This window comes from Pyrus communis, chromosome 9 (genome assembly GCF_963583255.1).
Source record: "Pyrus communis chromosome 9, drPyrComm1.1, whole genome shotgun sequence".
Taxonomy (NCBI): domain Eukaryota; kingdom Viridiplantae; phylum Streptophyta; class Magnoliopsida; order Rosales; family Rosaceae; genus Pyrus; species Pyrus communis.
In genome coordinates, this window is record NC_084811.1 from 26,985,340 (window position 1) to 27,004,421 (window position 19,082).

Below are 19,082 nucleotides of genomic sequence, written 5' to 3' on the forward strand. Positions count from 1 at the left end.
ATACCCCCCCTTGTTGGAAGATGAATTGTCACAGGGAAATGTAAATGTGAGTGGGCTAGTGCGGATAAGAAGTAAGAACCACCAATATTGAACGAGAGAATTGTTCGTTACGCCGAGCATCTAGTTGTCGATTGAGGTTTGTGCTCTTGGGGATTTTAGGAAGGGTAATGTTAGGAAGATCAATTTTTAAAAATTAAATTTGTAAGTCAAATGATGTAGATGATTAGATTGTTAATTAAGTGTCGATTAATGTGTTTTTTTATGACACATAATTTGATTTGAAAACTTATTTTATAAATTTGGCCATGCGAGCATTACTCTTTTAGGAATACACACAATTAAATTACAGGATGATTGAGCTTCAATAATAGTCAAGCTGCAGAGGAAGAGATGTGAATGCTGCATCCACATTGTAGAACCATAGTTCAGTACCGACTCCTGAGTTTCGTTCTAATTTAAATTTTAGTTGATTTAAAAAATGAAAAAAATTAAGGATGGGCTTAAATCGGAAGACGCGGGCTGCGCTTTGTTTTGGGCCGCCAAAAATGGGTTGGGAAGGGGCCGACTGTAAATGTAAACAAGGGATATCTATAAAAAGGGTGGAGAGAAACCCTAATAGCATCAACTACTTGATCTTATCTGAGCAGAAAGAGGGGCACCGAACCGAGTGGCTGAGGCTGAGCCACCCTCCCTCCCTGTCCCCTCTCATGATGGTTCAGGGTTTTAGGGCCGCTGGCGGCTCTCGACCGTCACTCGCTGGTTTGGTGTCTCTAACCTTCCTGCAGTGAAGACTGCCCGCAGTCAGAGCCCTCAAAAATTCATTCCATATGATATGACATGGGGGCAGTGATGGCTCAGCGGGCTCACCCCATCCCCATCCGCATCGAAATTTTCATTTTCATTTAAATTTGATTTATTTATTTTATGATTGTTCTGGTAGTTTATTATGCATCTGGATGAGAGAGGATAATAAAAATTGGATATGTGGTGGTTGTTTTAGTTGAATTTCTTTCAGATATCTTGTGCTCCTCTCCTGTACATTTCTTATTGCATGTCACTTCTGAATGAATGATATATTACTTTGGCATCTTGATTGATGTGGACGATTGAGTTGCTACTTGGTAGTTTAGCTGTTAAAACATGTACATAAATATCACCTTACTTTTCCGTTTTGTTTTGTTTGTGTACCTTGTGTAATATGGTGTCGTTGTTGGGTTTTGAATGATATTTAATGAGCTTCGGATTCAGGCATGACGTACACCAGCCCTGCCACCAGCGCCAGCACCGGCCTCAGCAGGGACAGATGAAAATCTTTAGGGCTTAGGGTTTAGTTGATTGCATTGTCTTGTGGGCTGTATGCAATTAATGAATTCAAAGTGTAGAAAGATTACAATTTGTGATAGACAAGAATTCTTTTAATGTAAACCAGCTGTAACTTGATAGTTTGACAAATGGAATGGAAGGGCGATAGCCAAAACTGATTCATGTTCTATTTCACTATGCGCATAATGTATTGTTGGATCTTTGGCCCGTTGGTGTTGGTGGAGATGTAAATATGGCCTTGTACATAAAAGAAATCATAAATCCCTTATTACAATTATTAAGTAATCACTAGTGAATACACTCTGATTCGGTCTAAATAAAAAATCTCAATTTCTTGTTTTTTAAAAGCTCGGGAAAAAATAATTAACACAACAATTATTTTTTAAAGTAACAAAATGTGTTAAAATATTATTTGATCAAAATTAAAAGTAAACATATAGAGTACTCACGAAGAGAACTTTTTATGCTTTTTTATTTGAACTGTTACGATTAAGTTACGTTAATATCATCTTATATTGATTTTTTTATAAAAATAATAAGATAAAATGTAATGTATGAGAGTATAGAATGAAAATAGAAAGATAAAGAATCTTCCGGAGTATTATCTAGTTATTAATATTTAATTTATTACCACCCGTCATTCGGTCATTGATCATAGAAAAAACATAAAGGGGAAGACGAGTTCAATGATGACATTGACAGCGTAAGACGTGTTCAAAACAAGAGGAAGGAACACGGGAACGAAGGAGGATACGACAACACGGCACGAAAGGGAACCTGCTACTCCCTTGTCCTTCTGTTGCTTGGAATTTTGTTGAACGAGTCACCCATGACACTATAATGTGGTGGGGTAGCCACCATTATACGCCTTTATCCGTTTCTTCGTGTGTATAAACTAAGAAAGGCCACGTTGATGACTCCACTAACACACCAAGTCTTATCCAATCCATCTCTCCTTTTCCCGTTTTCTTATTCTATATCTTTATCCAATCCAAGTGCAAGCGTGTAAGAGTGCAAGAGTGTGTTTATCAAGCACAATCACTGTTCGGATATACCGACTTCCCTCGTTCATTCATTATCTTGTCTGGTCTTAAACTTTTTAACGTCTCTTGGATTGGAATTCTGAAATATAATACATGCATAATAAGGAGTTGAGGGTGCGGAGCAGTGCAGTTGAAAATCAGCACTCAACATTGCATTCAAACTTCAAACTTGAAATCCCATATATTATACTTGCATACATACGTACACACACATATATATATATATATGTATGATGATACCACACCCCAGTAAAAACAACAGGTGAGGAGAGGAGTATCAAGGATCTTCAATATTCCCACCGACTCAGTACTACATATAGAACAAGAAGGCCCAGAAGCAGCTCTTAATTACATACACATTTGCAGACGGCATATCATGAGAGCGGACCAACATTCCGACAGATTGCTCTCTTCAAATTTACAACACTATGATTTTTGCAAGCAGGCTTGGATACCAAAAACCAATTCCAAAGCCCTGCAACGCTCAACTATTCCGCGCCTTTTTTTTTTGGGGGGGGGGGGGGGGGGGGGGGAGGGGAGGGGAACCTTAGAAACCTTAAGACTATTACTTATATGTTCCACTCTTACTCTTGCATATATGATCATATCGCATCAACAAGAAACACTAATGTACACAATACAACAAGGTGGGCAGAGTAAAGGGGTGGGTTTAGGGAATCGGGATGGTGAAGAACACTGACCACGTCATCTCCAGGCAGTGACCACTTGAGCAGACTTTGAGGTTGCCGACGGAAGAGGAAGACGAGATGGTGCCTCTTCAGCCACAATCACTTCCTCCTTGGCAGCCACATCTTCAGTTGGTTTAGGCGTGTAGGTAAATGAGAGATCTTTGTTGGCAGCAAGAGCGAGGAGCTCTTTCTCCTCCAGCCCTTTTGTCGGCCCAAGGCTGCACCGCTCTGGCTTGTGCTTGGCTAATGCATCTCTAAACTTCTTGATCTGCCAAGTCACGATGTTATCACAACCATCATCAGGGAACAACACCAACACCAATACAAACAGCAAACATTATTTGCCAAGAGAGAAAAAAACCACAGCTGACCAATAAATAAGATTAAAAACAAGACTCAAATGCTTATCAGGAAGTGTAAAGGATGGCATATAAATTGGAACTCAGCTTTTGGAAAAGACCCCTATACCAATTGACAGGGATTCAATAATAAACTCATAAGAGACCAAATGAAGGAAAGACAAACACTAACCGTGGCGTTGGTGCAGCTGAAGCTGCAAAGGCGACCATGAGCACCTCGGTAAAAGCGGAAGAAGGGGAGGACATGAACATTAAGACTGTAACACATGGACTTGTGTTCCTCGTAGTTCACCTGAAGGAATTGGACATCCGGGTTCATCTCTGCCAGCTGACATATCTTGGGATGAAGAGCTTTGCAGCCACCACAGCCAGGAGAGAAGAAATCAACGATCACCAGCTTATCCCCGGCGTTTGAAAGGGATTCCACTAGGTCCTCTGCAGATGACACCTCTTTCATGTTGGGCTGGTTCCCCTTCTCCCACCATTTCGCAGCTTTCCCAATCCGAAATCCAGACTGCTAAATTCCATTCCCCCACAACGAAAAAACACAAACCAGTTTTTAACTTAAGCAATCAAAAAGCATAGAAAAAATAAATCTCCTCATGACTTAATTGATCAAATATTGATCCGAAAGTCGATTTAAATTTGGGGAAAATCATCAATCATGAGCAATAATATCTGAAGCCCAGCGGAGCAGGGGAATCAGATTCAGAACAAGGATATGGGAAGAAAGAAACGAACCTGCTGGGAATAAACGGCAGAAGAAGCGTGGGATTGGGAATTCCCCCTGATGCCCGTGGCTTGAAAAGCAATCCTTTTCCCGTGAAAATCACTCTTTGTGGACAAGGATAGTGATGAAATGTCCGGATTCAGTTTGAAAGAGCAAGAGAAAGAATCTGATTTATTGTAATTACAACTCTTTGGGAAAACGGAGATGCTGCTTTTTTTGTTTTGATGATGATGATGCCAGGACGACAACAGACTGGTTTTGCTCAAAACTTCTGCCATCGATGATCGATCGATCGATCTCTGAATTCAATTTCCAGCAAAACCCCCAAACAAACAAAAAAAATAAAATAATTGAGAGAATTGCGATTTGATCGACTTGAGATTTGAGAATTGAGAATTTGGGATTCGAGAAAAGGAAAGGAAAGAAATGGCTCAAAGTTGAAGCAAAGAGCACGCGGGTGGGAAACTTGACAGAGTTTTCAAAGGGGAAAAGGAAAAGGAGAAACGAGAAAGCAGGAGAATTCTTCCTACGCAACAACCAACAACTGTAAAATCTACACTCTTGTCTGGAACCTTATTTAACCGTACGTTATGTCGACGGCACTTAATCACACGGTTACAAAACTATCACAAGAGTTGTGGTCCGCGTGTGCGGTTCAACGTAGCTTGTGGTGTAGACTCGGCAGAGAGAGAAAATTGTAGACAGACAGACAGACAGACAGACCGACTTGTTAGATAAGGGTTAATTTGTATTTTAATTTTAATTTGATGGATATGGTGGACTTGCCAGCGCACGTGAACACGTGGCGATAGTTTACACTGCCTCATCCTTTGAATCCTTCATCTTAGATTCTTAGGAAATGAGTTTAAAGGGGAAATTGGATTATTCTTTGGGATATTATATATTTCAATGTCGCTTCTTCGCCAGCTCAATCCACGAGTCAATTTCATTATAGGACACTGTATAAAAACAGATTATAGCTATTTATATTTAACAAGGTTTGAAGGGATTTCTACAGTATAGACATATAGAGGGCGTCCAGCAACATAAAAACACATTTGAACAAGAAAGTTACTTTCTCTAGTCCACCGCATTTAACTATTCTTATTCAAATACATAACTTAAATAACCACCAACGGTGCTGGGGCAGATTACGAGGCTTTCTTAAAACTAAAAATTACAAGTTCGGGTTTGAAATTTGTTGCTGGTGTGGAAGCCAGACTTGTGATCAAGAGAGGCTGAAATGCCTCTATGAGTTTTTGCGGCTCCCGAAAGGGATGGATAACGGTGATCAATTGTCATTCTTAAAAAAAAAAAAAAAATATATATATATATATATATAATTTAAATGTGCAGAAAAGAAATTTCAAAAAGAGCGATGGATCCCAAACACGATTTGCTGAGGCGAGGCCCATTCATTATTTTCCTTGGAAGGGAGGGCGGGGAGTGTCATTTTAAAGCCCCGTGGGCAAGAAGCACCCAGCCCAACCACAACGGTATGCAGAGAAAGCACGGTTGGACAAAAACCGATATTTGATTTCGAGTTACAGAATCCCTCACGTGTCAGGTGTAAGTTTGTGCTGATGCCTGGTGCGACGACTCCGCCTCCTCCAACTCCAAATATGCTCCAACTCCACCTTCAGCTTCGTGCTGGATTCCCCCGCACCCATCCATTAATTCAAACCCAATTGCCACTACCACCACAACTCCAATTGCTAGAATAGTCGACCCCTTTTTCTCTCCAACTGATCCCAACAATATTATTCCCAATCTCACTCGCATTCACAACTGCAGCTTCGTCAATGCTAAAACAACCTTCAAATTCAAATGCCGCTGCTGCCGCTGCTGCTGCATTCACAACATTACTCCTTCTACTTCAACTGCAGCAGCCACTTTCACCAGTAATAGTAATAGTAATGATTTCCATCAACAAAACAAGAGCTTCTAGGGTGCTGTCACTCTGATCATTGGCATTGCCGCTGGTCTTGGCATGCTCGGTTTGCCCGCCGCTACCATCTGCTCCGGCCCACTCCCCTCTGATGGAGAAAAGTTAGCAAGTCTATCTATTGTGGACACAAAAGTCAGGAAACAAGATCCAACAAAATAAGGCTTTCGATCACAAAGTCAAGAGGTCTATTGTATAGATACTCAGTGTTGTATAGGCTAGCTTTTATTGCATATGGTTGAGTGTAGCTGGGGCAGCTGCTGCCTTTATTATTTACAACTCCAGCACTGTTATATAATGGAGGTTTTTCTTGTAACATTTTCAATATACAAAATACAATGTCACTTGGTCAGAGTTTTGCTATGAAAGATCTGGGACCCCTCCATTTCTTCCTGGGCTTCGAAGCAACTCGTGGTGATGATGGGCTGCATCTTCAGCAGACCAAATATATTATTGATTTGTTGAAGCGTGTAGATATGTTGGAAGCCAAGCCTTCTGCTACTCCAGTTCAATCTGGCTCTCCACCTCTCTCCATTGATGGTGTTTCGTTGGATAATCCTACTACCTATCGAAGTGTGGTAGGGGCTTTACAATACTTAACCATCACTAGGCCTGACATCACGTATGCAGTGAATCAGGCATGTCAGCATATGCATAAGCCCACCTCGGTTCACTGGATTGCTGTCAAGCGAATACTTCGTTACTTAAAAGGCACCCCTCAAGAAGGGCTTATGTTTCGTTGTGGTGGTACGGACTTGGTTGGATTTTCTAACTCGAAATATGCTGGGGATCCCGACACTAGACGCTCTACCGGTGGTTTTGCATGTACTTTGTGTAGACATCGAAATTTCAGTAAAACAAATGTTCACCAATGCATTAAAGTTTTGACGTGTCAAGGCATACATGGCATACGCCACGTGTTGTACAAATTGTACACATGGCGTGTGACTCAACAAAATAGGAAGAAATACCCTTGAAGGATTAAACAAGTTTTTCTTCTCATTTTGGGCAATGACAAGGCAAGTATATTTCAATCCATTGAGGATCAAAACAAGTTTTTCTTCTCATGTTGGGCAATGACAAGGCAAGCACACTTCAATCCATTACGGATCAAAGCAAGTTTTTCTCATTTGGGCAATGACAAAGCATACGCATTTCAAGTTTAAAATGGTGTTAAGTGGGAAATTAGGCCATAAGTTAGACCACTTCAAGTTTAAAATGGTATTAAGTGGGAAATTAGGCCATAAGTTACACCACTTCAATTTCAATATTGCATTAAGTGGGAAATTAGGCCATAAGTTAGACCACTTCAAGTTTAAAATGGTATTAAGTGGGAAATTAGGCCATAAGTTACACCACTTCAATTTCAATATTGCATTAAATGGGAAAATTAGGCAATGGTGCTTGGAAAGGAAAAAAATATTTTGTGGTGGTGATTCATTCTCAAAGCCTATAAATAGGCTTCTCCATCAAGGTATCAAGCATCAACCAATTCACAAATACATTTCTCTACTCCCAAATTGGAAGAGAATTCCCCAAATCCTTGAAGCTTTGAAACTCTAAAGCTTTCAAGCAAATCCCGAAGGATCAAGAAAGCTCTCTTCGTTCTTCGTCAAATCTTCCTTCAAGATCAAGCCCCGACGACCCTTGAAGAGTTTCCACCAACTCAAGATCAAGCCCCAACGGCCCTTGAAGAAAGCGTTCATCATTCATCATCCGTTCATCCTAAGCTCAAGCCCCAACGGCCCTTTGGATCAACAACCTCAACAAATCCACACATCCAATCGTTCTTCAAGATTAAGCCCAAAAGCCCTTGAAGATCCGCTCATCCATCAACCTTCAAGATCAAGCCCAAAAGCCCTTGAAGAAATCCACACAACCATTATTCAAGATCAAGCCCCGACGACCCTTGAAGAAAGTGTTCATCCGTTCATCCTAAGCATAAGCCCCCAACGGCCCTTTGGATCAACAACCTTAACAAATCCACACATCCAATCGTTCTTCAAGATTAAGCCCAAAAGCCCTTGAAGATCCGCTCATCCATCAACCTTCAAGATCAAGCCCAAAAGCCCCTGAAGAAATCCACACAACCATTATTCAAGATCAAGCCCCGACGGCCCTTGAAGAAAGTGTTCATCGTTCATCCTAAGATCAAGCCCCAACGACCCCTTGGATTAACAGCACAAACAAATCCACACATCCAATCGTTCTTCAAGACTAAGCCCAAAAGCCCTTGAAGATCTGCTCATCCATCAACCTTCAAGATCAAGCCCAAAAGCCCTTGAAGAAATCCATACACTCATTCTTCAAGATCAAGCCCAACGCCCCTTGAAGATCCGTTCATCAACTGTTCATCCTTAGATCAAGCCCCGACGACCCTTTGGATCAACAACTCATCCACAAACCTACACCCTACGAAGATAGAATCAGAGGACCAAATTTGAGAGAGATCGTAACCCCAAAATCATAAACACAAAAATATTATTTTGTACACGTTATTCTGGTTTCTTGTTTCAAGGAATCTTTCGTGTTCACACTTTGGTCCAAATTTGATTTCTTGGAGTTCCAAAAAGCAACGCACAGTTGCTCGTTCAAGTACTGAATCTGAATATCGGCAGTTAGCAATCACGGCAACTGAACTTGTTTGGCTACAGCAGTTGTTGCAGGAGCTTTGCATCCCTATTTCCACTCCTTTGATTTGGTGTGATAATACAACCTATTGCATTGCCGTCTAATCCTGTGTTCCATGCTCGAACAAAACATGTTGCGGTGGATTATTATTTTGTAGTGAGCTTGTTGTGGCAAGTTCGTTGAATGTTCGTCATGTCTCTACTCAATTTCAGATCGCAGATATCTTCACTAAGGGTTTGTCCGCTGATTGTTTTCGTTTCTTAAAATCCAAGCTCGTTCGCTGCCCACTCATGAGCTTGCAGGGGGATGTTGGAGAAAAGTTAGCAAGTCTATCTCTTGTGGACACAAAAGTCGGGAAACAAGATCCAACAAAATAATGCTTTCGATCACAAAGTCAAGAGGTCTTTTGTATAGACACTCAGGGTTGTATAGGCTAGCTTTTAGTGCATATGGTTGAGTGTAGCCGGGGCAGCTGCTGCCTTTATTGTTTAGAACTCCATCACTGTTATATAGTGGAGGCTTTTCTTGTAACATTTTCAATATACAAAATACAATATCTTTTAGCCTCCACCCCTGCCGTCCTCCTCTCTTGGCTCTATGCCATCTCCTCCGTCATCCTGGTTGCCGAGCTCAGCTTTTCCGCCATGAAACAAGACGACCTTCAAGAGGTCAGCTTTACTGCCTTTGCTTCCAAAGCGTTGGTGCTCTTTTTGGTGCATTTGTTGTCGTCGTCTATACCTCTTGGAGTTTTGCCTTCTTGGTCGCCTGCATCTCCGGCCTCGGCTCAATTGTCTCCCAGTGCCTTCCCCGCATTCGTGTACCCGCTCACGCTTTGTTTCCCCTTGCGGTAGGATCGCTCATTTCTTGTTTTCTTCCAACGCCATTGATGGTGCAAACCGTGTTCTGTGCTTGCTCATGCTTTTCTCAATAACTTTGTTGGTGTGTAACCCTTCAGCCGAAACTTGAAGCCAAAGAAACAATTCAAATGCTTTGTTTAATAATTGTTTTCAGTTTAAATCTGAGCCATTGGATCATCTATGTGGCTGCTCTCACTTGTATCTAGCTTAAGTGATAGATTATAACAAGTGGCATCATCTCATAGGGTGATAGCAATTAAGGGCTGAGATTTGTTTTGGTTTGATGAGTGAAGGATCTTCTTTCCTCTTCCATGTACAATGGTAACAACCTCACATGTTTGTTGTGAGCAATCTCGAATTCAATCATCAACATTCTTTTGGAAATTCTCTTTGTCATTCTTTGGAACTTTTCTAGATTTGTATCGAGCCTCCATTGAAGCATATCCAACACACACACACACACGGCCTCAGAGCCAGGTTTCATCGTCTAAACTGGGCGTGAAATCTGTGAGTGCGATTGGGCTGCATTTTGCTCTCAAATTGAATCTGGAAGCTGTGATTTCTTGAATCCAAAGTCTAACATGGTTGGATCAAGTACTACTAAGCTTAGAGCTCCGGTCTTCAATGGAGAAAACTACGAATTCTGGAGGATTCGTATGATGACTATACTGAAATTGTATGGTATGTGGGAGTTGGTTGAAAATGGGTTCGAACCTCCAAATCAAAAGGATACGAAGGTTGTGCTCGATGAGACGAAGAAGGAAATGACGGAGTTGGCATCATTCATTGAGACCTTGATGAAAGATGCTCGTGTGCTTGGAATAATCCAAGGATCTATCTCAGATTAAATCTTCCCTAGAATTGTGAATGAAGAAATGTCCAAAAGTACTTGGGATGTCTTGAAGAGTGAATTCCGATGAGACAAACAAGTAAGAAGTGTAAAATTGCAAGGGTTATGTAGAGGTTTTGAATATACCCGCATGAAGGAAAATGAATCGTTATCTGTGTATCTCACTAGATTATTTGATATCACTAATCAAATAAGAAGCTATGGAGAAGAATTATCTAAGGAGAGAATTGTGCATAAACTGTTAATTAGTATACCAAAAACATATGATGCAATCTGTTTTGTGATTGAGCACTCTAGAGATCTTGAAACTCTTGAGGTACAAGAAGTTGTTGCTTCATGATAGAGTCCATATTATACTATATATTTTACCCTAATCATAGTATTAATTTATTAGTTATTTTGGTAGAATTTTGATACTTTGTTATATATTTTCAATATAGAACATTCGACTTCCTCTGGAGCAAAAAGTGATCAAACAGATGAATTTTGGAGTAATTCCAATTGGAGGATGTTTGTGTACCTTTCAAGATGATTGTATCAAAATTCCAGATTTTTCTACCAAGCTGTTTGAGCGTGGCGATGAAATAAAGGCCCAGCGCGCAGCTTTCCCAGATTGACGTTTCTAGACGTTTTGGGTATTTTGGAGGTCAAGATGGCATATTTTGAAGAAGATTCCTTCTGAGAATTTGTAAGGGACGTCTTTAGATTTCAAAAGAGACCTTTTGGGACCAAATCAGAGTTGACTTGGTCAGTCAAAAGTGTGATTTTATGAGAACTCCGAATTCTAGTTCAAATAGGAAACCTTTTATTTTCTGTTTTATCATTTAATTATGTTTCCTAGTTTTCTTCTAAGACCTTTTCAAGGTAGGATTTTATTTTGTAGGCTTTTTAGCCATTAGGTTAGGAGCGGGGTGAACGTACGTGGAGAATTTAGCTAGGCTTTGACGCTTTGTATTATTAAGGTGTTTTCTATCCTTTTTCTATCTTAATAATATTTTATTCTATGGTTGTTAGTAACTAGTTTCGTTTGCTAAGGCGATACCTTGAGCCTTAGCATGAATATATAGTTTTTATTTAATTGCTTATGAATTTATGCATGCAAGTTTTGGATTGTTAATCACTGTGCTTTAAACTATCTCTTTGTCTTAGTGATTCGCGACTATTAGGATATTTAGAAAAGTAATTTGATGCAATTTTGGCGGAGGGCTGTCCCTAAAATTGACTAAGGCTTCTTGTGGTTAACATGTGTAACTACTTAGGATAGACGACATGTCTTAGGAGTTACATGGTTTTTCAAAATTTTTTCACAAAACTTAATGAGTCTTGTATGTTCACATTCGATCTGGACGCCACAGACGGGTTGCATGTTAGATATACGTTCTATGTTAGGGGTTCCAAGTAGGGCATACTTTAGAAAAACCTACCCTTCAAAATATGCATGTGTAATTCACAAGGAATTAGAAGAACTATGTACGATTGTTAAGGGGACGGCGGAACCTTAGGCTTTTACAATTTGGTTTTCAAAATGTTTTCTTTTGTTTTCTTTACTTTGTCAATTTATTTAATTGTTTAATTTAAAATTCGTTTTTAATATTATAGGTCATAAAATCAACCTCTTCCAAAATTTGTTTTCAAATAATTAATTAAGAATTAGTTTAAATACAAATTATTCATCCAATCCCTGCGGAAAACGACCTTACTTGAGCTGTTTATACTACAACTACCTTGTTCTCTTGCAAGTATTTTTAAGTGTTTTTATCTATACTTTTGCAGGTGGTAGAAATTCCTATTACTTCACTCAAAGGATTTGAGCAGAGGCTTGATTTGCATATTGAAACCTCTACTGAGAGAGCATTTGCTAACTTAAATGTTGCAGCAAAGGGTCCTCAAAGTGGAGGATCTTCTGGAAATCAGAAGTTTCAAAAGAATTGGAAACCAAGAGGAAGAGGTTGGGATCACAAGCCTAACTTTGCTAATAGACAAAACAATGCTCATATAAATTGGGATCACATGCCTAATTTTACTCTAAGGCAGAATAATACTCAGGGAGATTGTAAATGGTGTGATAGATTTCATTATGGAAAGTGTTGGTATGAAGGAAAACCAAAGTGTACAGGGTGTGGTAAACTAGGACATGTTGTGAAGGATTGTCATGAGAACAAGGGAGTGCAAAAGGCTAATTATGCAAGGCAAATGGGAGAAATTGGATCATTGTTCTATGCCTATAATGCAGTGGCATACGTGAAAGTAAACAACTCATGGTATATTGACAATGGTTCTAGTAACCACATGACAGGTGATGAGAGGTTATTGGTCAGTATTCAGAGAAATTTGTCTTCTAAAGTGAAGATGGGAACTAGAGAAATTGTTTAGGTAGCAGGAAAAGGAACTCTGATGATTGAAACCAAACTGGGAAGAAAACATATACAAGAAGTGATGCTTGTCCCTGGAGTTGAGGAAAATCTCCTTAATGTTGGATATATAATGGAACATGGGTATTACTTGCTGTTTGGAGGAGATATAGTGAACATCTTTGATGGTTGGTCAGTTGACAAGTTGGTGGTTAGAGTGCAGATGACTAATAATAGATGTTTTCCCTTGACAATGATGCCTGCAAAATAGCTTACATTAAGAGCAAGTGTCACACATTGCTATTAGATATGGAATAAGAGATTGGGACACTTGAATAAGAGAAGTCTCAAATTGCTTGAAGAACAGGAGATGGAGCATGGATTGCCCCACTTGGAAGTGTCCACAAGTATGTGAAGGTTGCATGATGGGAAAACAACATAGGGACTCATTACCCTTTAAATTAACTTGGAAAGCTAATAATCCATTGGAATTAATCCACACAGGCATCTGTGGTCCAATGCAAGTTGAATCTCACTCTGGAAACAAATACTTCTGCTATTCATAGATGACTGCACAAGAATGACATGGGTGTATTTTTTGACATATAAATATGATGCACTTGAATGTTTTAAAAAGTTCAAGGCAATGACTGAGTTACAATGTGGTTATAAGGTGAAATGTCTCAGAAGTGATAGAGAAGGAGAATTCATTTCTGTAGAATTTGATAAGTATTACAGTGATCTAGGAATCTAAAGACAGTTGACTATGACCTACACTCATCAGTAAAATGGAGTGTCAGAAAGGAAGAATAGAACTGTGGTAGAAATGGAAAAGTCAATGCTGCATGAAAAAAATCTTCCATATGTGTTTTGGGCAGAAGCAGTGAACACTGCAGTTTATTTGCTTAACAGATGTCCTTCCAAAGCTTTGAAGAAAACAACACCATTTGAGGCATATAGTGGCAGAAAAATCAAGGATAGCTCACTTGAAGATCTTTGGTTCACTTTGCTATGTGCATATCCATTCTAATTTCAGACACAAGTTGGAAGAAAAAAGTCATAAGTGCATCTTTGTTGGCTATGATGCTAGTGAGAAGGGCTACAGATTGTTTGATTCGATTTCAAGGAAGATCATTCTATCAAGAGATGTCACATTTGATAAGAATGCTTCCTGGAATTAGAACTGCACTACAAGTACTGAAGTAAGATTTCTAGTTGTCACTGAATACTAGAATGTTAAGGAGATTTGTGAAAGTGGTGAAGTTCTCATTCTGAGCAATTCACTACTTCTCAAAGCGAAAGTGTGACTGATAGATATCAAGTATATGATGATACACCTAAAAAGTGGAGAAGTGTGAATGAAATCATGGCTCAGTGCAATATGTGTATTATTGAACCTGAAAGTTATGATGATGCAGCTAAAGATGACTCATAAAGAAAGGCAATGAACGCTGAGTTGGAAATGATAGAAAAGAACAATACATGGCAGCTTGTAGAGAGACCATTTGATAAATCAGTCATTGGTATCAAGTGGGTCTATAAGACCAAACTAAATCTAGATGGTATTGTGCAGAGAAATAAGGCTAGAATGGTGGCTAAAGGCTATTCACAGAAGCCTGGAATTGATTACAATGAAACATTTTCCCTAGTGGCAAGGTTGGATACCATAAGGACTTTGATTGCCCTTGTTGCATAGAAGATATGAAGTTTGTATCAATTGGATATGAAGTCTGCATTTCTCAATGGAGTGTTGAAGGAAGAAGTATATATTGAGCAACCACAAGGTTTCGTGAAAGAGAATGAAGAAACTAAGGTGTATAAATTGCACAAGGCACTGTATAGATTGAAACAGGCACCAAGGGCTTGGTATGATGAGATTGATGCCCACTTTAACGGTGCATGTTTCAAGAAAAGCTTAAGTGAAACAACCTCGTATGCTAAAACAAGGGAGGATTCATGTATCATTATTGTCTCCTTATATGTAGATGATATTGTATACATTGGTAGCAGTCCACAAATGCTTGAAGAGTTTAAAGATGACATGATGAAACACTATGAGATGACAAATTTGGGTTAGTTACACATTTCCTTAGAATGAGAGTACAACAAACTGAGAAAAACATTTTCATACACCAAACGATGTATGCACAAAAGCTGATTGAGACGTTTGGGTTAAAAGATTGCAAAACTGTTGCCATTTCACTTGCAGTGAATGAAAAATTGAGTAAGGTTATGGTAGTGAAGCTGCAAATGAGGGAGAATACAAACAGCTTGTGGGGAGTTTACTCTATTTGACAGCAACCAAACTTGATGTAATGTTTGCAGTAAGCTTGTTAGCAAGGTTCATGCATAATCCCATCAAGAAACACATGGGAACAGTAAAAAGGGTGCTAAGATACATTGAAGGAACAATTGACTTTGGAATTGTCTTTGAAAAAGGGAAGGTAATTACTCTAATTAGTTACTGTGATAGTGGTTGGGCTGGAAGTAAGGATGATCTGAAGAATACTTTAGGGTATGCATTTACACTAAGACCTGGTGTGTTCTCATGGGCATTAATCAAGTAAAGCACTGTGGCATTGTCCACTGCAGAAGCAGAAGATGTAAGTGATGCAGAAGCTACCTCTCTAGCAAAATGGCCAAGATTAATACTTGAAGATTTTGAAGAAGAACAAGTGGAGGGAACTTAGATTATGTATGATAATACATCAGCCATTGCTATGGCAAAGAAACCTATTCATCATCAAAAGACAAGACACATCATCATACACTTCATCCGAGAAGCAATTCAAGCCAAGGAGATTGAACTGGTGTACTGCAAAAGTGAGGAGCAAATTGCAGACATTCTCACTAAAGCTTTGGCTAAAGATTGATTTGTCTACCTAAGGGAGCTTTTGGGAGTTAAATCAACTAAAGGGTTAGAGGGGAGTGTTGGTGTGTAACCATTCAGCCAAAACTTAGAGCCAAAGAAACAATTCAAATGCTTTGTTTAATAATTGTTTTCGTTTTAAATTTGAGCCATTGGATCATAGTCCATGTGGCTGCTCTCACTTGTATCTAGCTTAAGTGATAGATTATAACAAGTGGCATCATCTCATAGGGTGACAGCAATTAAGGGCTGGGAGTTGTTTTTGGTTTGATGAGTGAAGGATCTCCCTTCCTTTTTCATGTATAATGGATACAACCTCACATGTTTGTTGTGAGGAATCTCGAATCCAATCATCATCATTCTCTCTGTCATTCTCTGGAACTTTTCCATATTTGTATCGAGCCTCTATTGAAGTATATCCAATACACACACACACACACACAGAGCCATTGGGCTTATCAGTGGCCCAAACCAACCTGTTCACATCATTTGGCCGTGCCTTGAGGCGTCTCTCCTCCATTTTGCCCGCCATTCCGATCACTGTCTATAATGCGATTCCATGTCATTAACCCTTTCATTTGCAAGATTGCTGGCAACACCATAGCCAACGCTCACAAGGCCATTTTCATTGGCATAGCTATTTCATTGATTATGGTCTTTTCATGGAATTTGATTGTGTTGGGGCTTTCTGGATCCGAAACCAATTTAGCAGCAGCAGCAGCCGAGGCCCTATATCCTTTCTGCTATCCGTCAATGCCTCTGCATTATCTATAATATAAGCATTTGTGTTTGCTGCTTTAGCAACGAGCTTGATTGGGTAAACTGTTAGCTTCCCAAAACAGCTTCTTGGTACTATGGAATTGATTGCAAAAATGAACCTAAAAAAGAAACAAGTAGGAGTGGCTTTTGTAGGACTTAACTCTTTATACTTAACTGAAAAACATAATCACTATCATGAAACCATTAGAGTGATACCTGAAGAAGACATGGTTGGTTGCATAAGGAATCCTTCTACTCACTCAAGACCTTTATATTCTTATGGTGATAGAACCCTATGTTTGCAGAATCTATTCTTGGTGAGCAGGGAACTCTTATATATAAAGAAACAACGGCTGCCAACTCCCATCTATCGTGGGTGAGTTGGTTATTGTCCCGTTGTATCAAGTTCAGCGGAAAAAAGGTTAGTGGAGGGTAGTTGCATCCCAAATATTTCGAATATGTTTCCATAATTATAACATGGTAGTGGAAACGTATCAAACTCTTATTGAAGTTGTATTATCCACATGTAATTCCACCTTATCATAAGTAGTTAAGTCCACATAGGATTCCTACATTCTCCCACATGGAAACTAACTAGTTGTGGTTTCGAAATTTCATATACTATAAAACTTCATTCCTTAGGCAACTAGCATCTTATACACATTGACCAGTAATCAGTTGGAGTTCGAATCTCAGGAAATGATACATACAATAATGTTGCATTCACCCTAAAACCTAAAGCCACAAATTCATATTGTATAATGCTAATGAAGACATACATTTATACACATTCTAAACATGGTTCTTGATGTATACCCCATTTCATTCCCCATTTATCCAGTTTTCCTTTATTGATTGAAAATGGTTTGCCATCTTCAATCACTGGATTTCTTTTCCATTGTCTTGCATAACAAAACTCAATCAAATGTTATTTGGAACCAAGATCAGACATTTTATTGCAAGTCATAAATTAAAACCTTAATTATACATTCAGCAATGACGAACCTAAAGCAAGTAAATTGAATAAAAATAAAACATATATCAGATTGTTACTCCTACACTTCAGCAGAACCCAAGTTGTCATGCACTGCCATGCTTGAAAAATGTTCTTTAAACACTCCCATAGCCAGCGACCTAGTCAAAGGATTTGCCAACATCAGCTTTGTATCAATGCGTTCTACAGAGATTCCTCCTTTCTTTGCATATTCCTTCACTGATAGGTATTTGACATCCATCAACCGAGTGGCTTCAGACTTCTTATTGTTTATGGAAAAAAATACTGCTGCTTTGTTGTTGCAATACACAGTTAGTGGTCTTGAATAATGTCCACTGTTCTCATAAATGATATGAGATTTTTCAGCCATATTCCCTTCTTAGTTGCTTCAAATAGGGCTATGAACTCAGCTTCCATAGTTGAAGTAGCTAGTGCATTTTGTTTGGCACTTCTCCATGAAATAGCTTCATCAACAATAAAGAATATGTACTCACTTGTTGATTTTCTATCATCCACGCAAATTGCAAAGTCTGAATCAGCATATCCCTTGAGTTCCAAGTCCTGTACTCTTTTGTATGTCAACATGAATGACTTGGTCCTTTGTAAATACCTCAACACTTTCTTTGCTGCAATCCAGTGTTGTTGTCCTGGATTTGATTGTTCTCTACTCAATACACTTATTGCAAAGGCTAGGTCAGGCCTCGTGCAAACCTGAGCATACATTATACTTCCAAACAATGATGCATAAGGCTTTGATGTCATACTGAGTTTTTCCAAGTCATTTTTAGGACATTGTGACTTGTTTAGTCTGTCTCCCTTTCTCATAGACATTTCACCACTTGAGCAATCTTGCATGTTGAACCATTGCAGTACCTTATCAATGTACGACTTCTGAGAAATTCCATGTAACCCTTTTGATCTATCTCTTGTGATTTCTATTCTAAGAACAAAAGAAGCATTTCCCATATCTCTCATCTCAAAGGTTTTAGATAGCAAGGCTTTTGTCTCAATCAACCAATTGATACAGTTACTAGCAAGGAGAATATCATCTGCATATAAGATAAGGAAAATGTACCTTGAACCACACACTTTCAAGTATATACAATCATCAATCTTGTTTTCAGTAAATCAAAAAGCAGTCACCTTCTCGTCAAACTTTAAGAACCACTGCCGGGACGCTTGCTTCAATCCATACATGAATTTGTTCAACTTACACACCATTTTCTCTTGTCCTTCTTTTATGAAACCAAGTGGTTGTTCCATATAGATGTCCTCTTCCAAATCTCCATTAAGAAACGCCGTTTTCACATCCATTTGGTGAAGCACCAAGTCATAATGTGCAACCAATGCAAGAATGATTATGACACTGTCTTTAGTTGACACTAGAGAAAAAGTTTCTGAATAATCAATTCCCTCAGCTTGTGTAAAACCCTTTGCTTCTAGTCGTGCCTTATATCTTTCAATTTTGCTAGATGAATCTTTCTTTGTCTTAAAGATCCACTTGCTGCTAATAGCTCTCACATCTTCAGGTGCATTAACCAAAGTCCAAACCCCATTAATCTGCATGGAATTCATTTCTTCCAACATTGCATTCTTCCATAATTCTGATAGCTCAGATTGCATGGCATGATCGAAAGTCATTGGATCATCAATTATGTTTTCATTTATCTTAATCTCCAGGA

At 39.1% G+C, this 19,082-nt stretch overlaps 3 protein-coding genes across 4 annotated transcripts; 1 reads left to right on the forward strand and 2 right to left on the reverse strand.

Annotated features, from left to right (window-relative positions):
- Positions 1-2,897: 2,897 nt before the first annotated feature.
- Positions 2,898-4,694, reverse strand: LOC137744919 (thioredoxin-like 1-1, chloroplastic). 2 transcript variants are annotated; one of them, XM_068484735.1, is made up of 3 exons: positions 4,156-4,694; positions 3,587-3,931; positions 2,898-3,323 (listed from the first exon to the last, which is right to left on the reverse strand). In XM_068484735.1, exons 1-3 carry the CDS (start codon positions 4,420-4,422, stop codon positions 3,072-3,074), a joined length of 864 nt encoding a protein of 287 aa, XP_068340836.1. In that variant the 5' UTR covers positions 4,423-4,694; the 3' UTR covers positions 2,898-3,071. The 2 variants fall into 2 exon arrangements, with proteins under 2 accessions (XP_068340836.1, XP_068340837.1); XM_068484736.1 differs by having other exon boundaries at positions 3,587-3,928; positions 4,156-4,693.
- Positions 4,695-10,158: 5,464 nt separating this feature from the next.
- LOC137744615 (uncharacterized) lies at positions 10,159-13,959 on the forward strand. Its single transcript, XM_068484387.1, has 3 exons — positions 10,159-10,389; positions 12,201-12,733; positions 13,815-13,959. The coding sequence occupies exons 1-3, from the start codon at positions 10,159-10,161 to the stop codon at positions 13,957-13,959; spliced, it is 909 nt and encodes a 302-aa protein (XP_068340488.1).
- A 3,753-nt stretch (positions 13,960-17,712) lies between these two features.
- On the reverse strand, positions 17,713-18,366 carry LOC137744616 (secreted RxLR effector protein 161-like). Its single transcript, XM_068484388.1, has one exon. The coding sequence runs from the start codon at positions 18,364-18,366 to the stop codon at positions 17,713-17,715; it is 654 nt and encodes a 217-aa protein (XP_068340489.1).
- Between the last annotated feature and the right edge of the window lie 716 nt (positions 18,367-19,082).